The sequence below is a fragment of the Chanos chanos genome, chromosome 3 (genome assembly GCF_902362185.1).
Source record: "Chanos chanos chromosome 3, fChaCha1.1, whole genome shotgun sequence".
NCBI lineage: Eukaryota > Metazoa > Chordata > Actinopteri > Gonorynchiformes > Chanidae > Chanos > Chanos chanos.
Window position 1 is genome coordinate 6,908,438 of NC_044497.1, and position 6,563 is coordinate 6,915,000.

At 41.2% G+C, this 6,563-nt stretch overlaps 1 protein-coding gene across 1 annotated transcript in view; it reads left to right on the forward strand.

Annotated features, from left to right (window-relative positions):
• Positions 1 to 6,563, forward strand: part of tmem108 (transmembrane protein 108) — a 44,115-nt gene that overhangs the window by 25,418 nt on the left and 12,134 nt on the right. The window contains exon 3 of the mRNA XM_030769133.1: positions 2,246 to 2,329. Within this exon, the coding sequence (XP_030624993.1) occupies positions 2,290 to 2,329 (40 nt within the window). The 5' untranslated portion in view covers positions 2,246 to 2,289. The remainder of the gene's footprint in view (positions 1 to 2,245; positions 2,330 to 6,563) is intronic.

Here is a 6,563-nt window from a genome sequence, read left to right on the forward strand (position 1 = left end):
TTTAGTGGAAAGGATTATTTACGGAGGAGCAGCAAAAAGGCGCGGTTTTTATTCACGTCGTGCCATTTCCTCCATCAGACATTGTATTAGCACTGTCTCTCCCTTATGGAATCATTCCCAGACTCGCGTATTGATTTCTCCCTTTTGATAAACACCTTTTGAAGACGTTGCTATATAACATCTTTGTTACCACAAGGAAAGTTGTGCTGGATTCGTGCTCTCTCTCTTTTTTTTTTTAATCTTTGCGTTATTGATTGTGAAATGTTTTTTCATAGATTTGTTTAGTATTACAAACATCATTCGTGTGGCTTCCGTTGTTTTGTTTATACTGTCGATTTAAGTTTGATCAAGTCTGTGACAGTCAGTCTCAGACAAAAGAATGCCTAAAGTGTCCGAAACACTCTTTTTAGGCATTGTATTCTAGTAGTTTCTGCAGCATTATTTAGCATTATTCTCTAGTCCTTGTATTCTAGTAGTTTCTGTAGCATTATTCTCTAGTCCTTGTATTCTAGTAGTTTCTGTAGCATTATTTAGCATTATTCTCTAGTCCTTGAATTCTAGTAGTTTCTGCAGCATTATTCTCTAGTCCTTGTATTCTAGTAGTTTCTGTAGCATTATTTAGCATTATTCTCTAGTCCTTGTATTCTAGTAGGATCTGTAGCATTATTCTCTAGTCCTTGTATTCTAGTAGTTTCTGCAGCATTATTCTCTAGTCCTTGTATTCTAGTAGTTTCTGTAGCATTATTTAGCATTATTCTCTAGTCCTTGTATTCTAGTAGTTTCTGTAGCATTATTCTCTAGTCCTAGCATTCTAATAGTTTCTGTAGCATTATTCTCTAGTTCTTGTATTCTAGTAGTTTCTGTAGCGTTATTCTCTAGTCCTTGTATTCTAGTAGTTTCTGTAGCATTATTCTCTAGTTCTTGTATTCTAGTAGTTTCTGCAGCATTATTCTCTAGTCCTTGTATTCTAGTAGTTTCTGCAGCATTATTCTCTAGTCCTTGTATTCTAGTAGTTTCTGTAGCATTATTCTCTAGTCCTTGTATTCTAGTAGTTTCTGTAGCATTATTCTCTAGTCCTTGTATTCTAATAGGTTCTGTAGCATTATTTAGCATTATTCTCTAGTCCTTGTATTCTAGTAGTTTCTGCAGCATTATTCTCTAGTCCTTGTATTCTAGTAGTTTCTGCAGCATTATTCTCTAGTCCTTGTATTCTAGTAGTTTCTGTAGCATTATTCTCTAGGCCTTGTATTCTAGTAGGTTCTGTAGCATTATTCTCCAGTCCTTGTATTCTAGTAGGTTCTGTAGCATTATTCTCCAGTCCTTGTATTCTAATAGGTTCTGTAGCATTATTTAGCATTATTCTCTAGTCCTTGTATTCTAGTAGTTTCTGTAGCATTATTTAGCGTTATTCTCCAGTCCTTGTATTCTAGTAGGTTCTGTAGCATTATTTAGCGTTATTCTCCAGTCCTTGTATTCTAGTAGGTTCTGTAGCATTATGTGGGGGAAAGCAAGAGTAACCTCTGGCTCAGACTTGCTCACCCAGTGGGGCATGAAGCTCATTTCACATCCGGCAGCTTTCTGAGATCTTTCTCGCACTGAAGCAGGGAATTCAAGTTTGAGTGCACGGAGTACCCAAAGGATAGAAAGACAAAAACGGCAGATGTGGCACTGAGTCAAACACACACACACACACACACACACACACTAATCTCCTGAGGAATAGCGGGGAAAGCACAAGAGCCCTATCTCGTTTAGCAGTGTCACTAAAAATCTAACTGCCATCTCATTTGACTATGAGGCCTTTAATGTATCAGACCACATGCACCCAAACCACTCCACTTCTCCCAGTCCTTCATCTGACCTCGGCATTCATCAGTCAGAAAATAACTTTCCTCTTGGTATTGATCTCTGCCACGCATGATTTGTCTTTTGTTGCATAACTCTGATGTTTCACATGCCGTTAAACCAAAATCAAGTAAAATGACTGGGGGGGGGGATGGGGGTCTCAGCTACACAGCTACACAGTGTCTCAGCTACACAGATTTCTTTTCGATTCCTGACCAAATCCAATCCGACTCCTGATGAATTCTTTTTTATCTCTTTTTCTAAATGTAGTCCTCATCTGTTCCTGTCAGATTGGTGTCTGACACATAACTTATTCCTAATTGATTGATTTCTACCTGACCCCTGGGTGAATCCTAAATCTGAATCCAAACTGAAGCATGACTGTGGTTTTTTTCCATAGAGAACCATGAGCAGTGTGGAGGAGTCGTCGTCCTACATGATACCATGAAGAGAAGTCTGCCATACCTGCCCCGCCAGCTGCTGAGTGAGTCTATACACCTTTACTATAACACCTCTATATTACACAGACATAAACAAACATGTTACAGTGTTTACAGGGTTTAAGCATGTGCATACATCATAAAACAGCTCTCCTTTGATATCTCACACATTATTGACAATGTGTGAAACGTCAGTAAATTAAGTTGCTTATCAAGGGAAAAAAAAAAAAAACAACAACAACACTGGCGCTGTCTCTCATAGGCAGGATGTGCAGTCGGCTTCAAGCTCTGGAGTCTTCATTTCATTTAACAGTCTATGTATATCAGCAAAGTGAGCGAGAGCTCTGAGCACGAAACTGGCAGAGCTCCAGCCGAGATTGTGAAACGAGTCAGGAACACGAGGTCATGCCGGGAGGGTTCTGTATAAATGATCTATCCTGCAGGAGATCCCCTACTGGCTTAGGGGAAACAGGAGTGAGGAGAATGAAATCAAGAGGAGAACAGTGATGTCATAGAGGATGGAACAGAACCTTTCAATAGAATGTTTGATTCTATTGAGGATCAACGGAAGCCTCAGCTCAAAGTTCCATAAGAACCTCTGCTCCTTCAACTGTCATGGGATGTTCATTATGTTGAATGATGAACGAAGCTGAACCATTAGGAAGATTTCACATTCATTCACAGGATGGATAATAATCATTACTCAAACTCAGGTGTAGTTTTACTCAAGCATCTGCCCTTGGAGTCTCCCCGATGAAGTTTGGCTGGTGTAATGTTTTCAGTGCCTGAGGAGGTTCTGGTCGTCTCTCATTAGTTTAGTTTGTTTCGGTGCATTAATTTTTGCCCTCAAAAAAGGGATAAGCTTCTCTTGCTTGTTTTTGTTCACTTGTTTAAATAACTAGAGTGATTTGACTCTTCATTGTCCTCAACTCACTAAACTATTTTGGTCTTTAGTCTTTAGGACTGTCTGCAGTATGTGGTCCCACATCACTGATACAGGATCAGCGATCAGTTCTCCTAATCCCCTAACCTTTAGCTTAGTAAGCCTAACCTGGTCCTGGATCAGTTGTTGAACGAATCAGGATGTTATCAAAAGTAAATTGTCAGACTTTCCTCCGTTAGGATCTTCACAGTAGCCAAGGTCCATTGAGGAATGTTTAAAGGGATAGATTAGGGAAGTGATTTTGATGTGAAGAAACAGTAAACCGAGCGGTTTCCTCATATTTTCATGATTTGCTGTGACATATCTCTGTCTTGACAGAATATATTTATCCTGTCTCTATCTCACCTAAGCTTTTCATTGCACTAGACTCTATTCTCCCGTCTCTTATCAGTCCCTCTCTCTACTTATGCCCTTTTTCTTGCAAGGTTTTGATGGTGTATTGGTGTCCTCATCTGTTCAGTCTTTTTCCAAGTGCCACCTGAAACTGCTGGGACAGTTCAGATTGCACCGGGTAAAGTGAGTTTTCGCTGATGCCCTCGTTATCTCTGCTGCTTCCATAATGTGCCACTGGTGCCCGACTGAAGAACAGATAAGAGGGGCAGGCTGCATATTAAAATGTTTCTCAGGTACACCGAGTAACAAGTTGTGTCAGAGACGTCGTAGAGATTTCTCATTTATGTCGGCGTGATGAAATTATGACAACAATGGCTGAATGCTCTCGCTTTCAGAACACCGTCAGAATGTTGACCAGAGAACAAATTATCTATGTTTTCAAAATGGAAGCAACCACTGTGTTGATATATTAGTGTTTCTCCAAGCTTTGTCACTCAGCAATGTCCCTTGAGAGGTGAAGACTTCCTGTTTAAAGGCCTGCCTTCCTGCGGAGGCAAACTCGTAGCCATAGCATCTGTCAGTTTTTAAGTAAATCAGAGTCGAGCTGAGCCAACATAGCAAGTAAACAACTCGAGCGCCCCGTGTCGTTTTATCCTTATTTTGACAACGGTCCTGATTGTGTAAACAGGTTCTCAGTTCAAAGGGCCAACAGTTTGTTCGGCCTTAGCGTGGTCTCCAAACAGGAAGCCATTATCACTAGGGTGTGATAGTTCCTGTTTTATCTGTGAGCTCACATCTGTCCCACCTTGCCCCTCCCTGTTCAGAGGAAGTGTACTATCTGTCCCATAATCCCTCCGGGAGTGGCACACAGTCTCCATCCAAACAGCTTGGTGCTCCCTGTGAGAGACCAGTGGAATTTGTTTGTTTCTTTTAGTCTCTTTTTTTTTTTTTTTTGTTTGTGGCCTTTAATTGCATTTATAGGCATGGCGTAATCTTCCAACGCCAAGCTGCCTCAGAATTATTTTATTGAAGAAACTGCATCAACGACTGAAATGAAAGACGTTCTGAAAGAAGCCTTGCAGCAAACTGATGTTTGAAAAGAACAATATGATGTGCTTTCGAAGGGTAAAGCCAACAGTTATGAGTCTTGAAACGACAGGAAAGACGATTAAAGAGACTGTACAGGAGTGAAGTGTTTATGAGAGACACAAAGCTTCTGACATCACTAAGCATTACGTCCCCGATGGGTTTTGGTTGTATGCCATTGAAAATTGTTTGCTCGTAGCTGCTGGCAGAAGCAAAGCCTACAAGACATTTAGCCTAAATAAGCTAGTTGACACAGCACTTTTTACATATGCTCAGGGAAGCTAAAAGCTATCAGTGAAAAGCTTAAGGCATGGAAAGACTGATTCCTGGAAGGCTCTGTATGACCTTCCTCTTATTTAGAACAACCTTTTAATTAGCTTCTGATGAGGTCCTAGACCATCCAGTGTTAAGACCCGTAAGCCAGAGACATACAATAGAATAAACGTGTATTTGTAGCGGCTAGCATCGTTCCCTTTACCTCCTGTTTAGCCCTCATGCTAATTGTGTTTTGCCCCTTTGAAGCTGTTATCCTTAATTGCCCTCTCTGACTCGTTGTCTTTTAGGGGTTCATTTAGCATGCTTCCATATCTTCACAAGCTATTTTGGTTGTTTTGATTGAGGTTTGTCCTGCAGGGAGCTTAAATTGTTTCTGGCTAGCATATCTGCCCGTCACAGTGGTTACTCATAGACTGGGAATTGCCCCTGTAGCAAAACCAACCAGGCGTGATTGCTGAGGGATAGCCCTGCATCCCTGTGCATACTGGGCCCTGTTTTAGACTTTTCACTTCTCTCGGCTGTTAAATTGGACTGGTCGCTAGCGTACAGTGATGATATGGCAGTATTTGGAAATGAGTTTTCCGCTACCTTCGCAGATACTGTTTTAGCATTCAGCCCAAGGGTTCTTAAAGAACACTATGCGAGGCGGGGCAGAGTAACCTCTCACCTAAAGAACACGTCCCCAGGAATGATCAAGTAGCCAAGCAAAGCAGCTTTCCAAAGATCTCTACTTCATCACATGATAAGTGAACTGTATGCTGTGATTGATTAGCTTTAAATGTGCAGGGAATATTTTCAAAGGAGCGACTCTCAAAGGAGCACCTAGCTGAGCCTTTTCTTTGTGAAGGTTACTGAGGTCAATAGGAATAACAATGTATTAGCAATGTAGTTAATAATGTAGTTCAATTCAGACTCACATTTTTCTCATTTAGTTCGTTACTTTGTGTGTGTGTGTGTGTGTGTGTTTATTTGTTTTAGATTTGACTGGGCTATTCTTGTATCCCTTCACAGTATGTCAACTCACTGAGGCCATTTGACTCAATGTTTCTGGCACTGACTGAAATGTTGAAAGTGCACTGATGGATAGACGGTGAAACTGCGAACCATGACAACCTGTGGAGGCCATCTTGGCTCCTCGTGACATAAGCTGTAACACTGAGTGATGTGTGGACAGTGGAACCATAAACAGCCCAAGGATCTGAGTGCAGAGGCTGAACTCAGACACATTTATGAATGTCACATTTATGCGTCAGCCCAGGACTTTATGAAAGTCACAGGCTACTTATGCATTCCAAAGACCTGTAATTTAGAATGTTTACTGCATGAAATTCTCCTCCCTCTATAAATCTCCCACACGCTTAATGGATATAAGTTTCCTCTATCAGACGCATAAATCAGACCATAATTTTATAGTAATTTTACACCACCGTATAGCGCCACCCACCCACCCGCACACACTCACACACACACACACACACACACACACACACACACACACACACACACACACACTGTCTTGGTGATAGCAGTGATAGAGGGTAATTTTTATGTAGTGTAGTCTGGTTACATCTGAATCAATAGAGGGTATGCACTGACGTCACTTTCCCACCGGAATACGCCCCCTTCGTCGGACCAAGTGG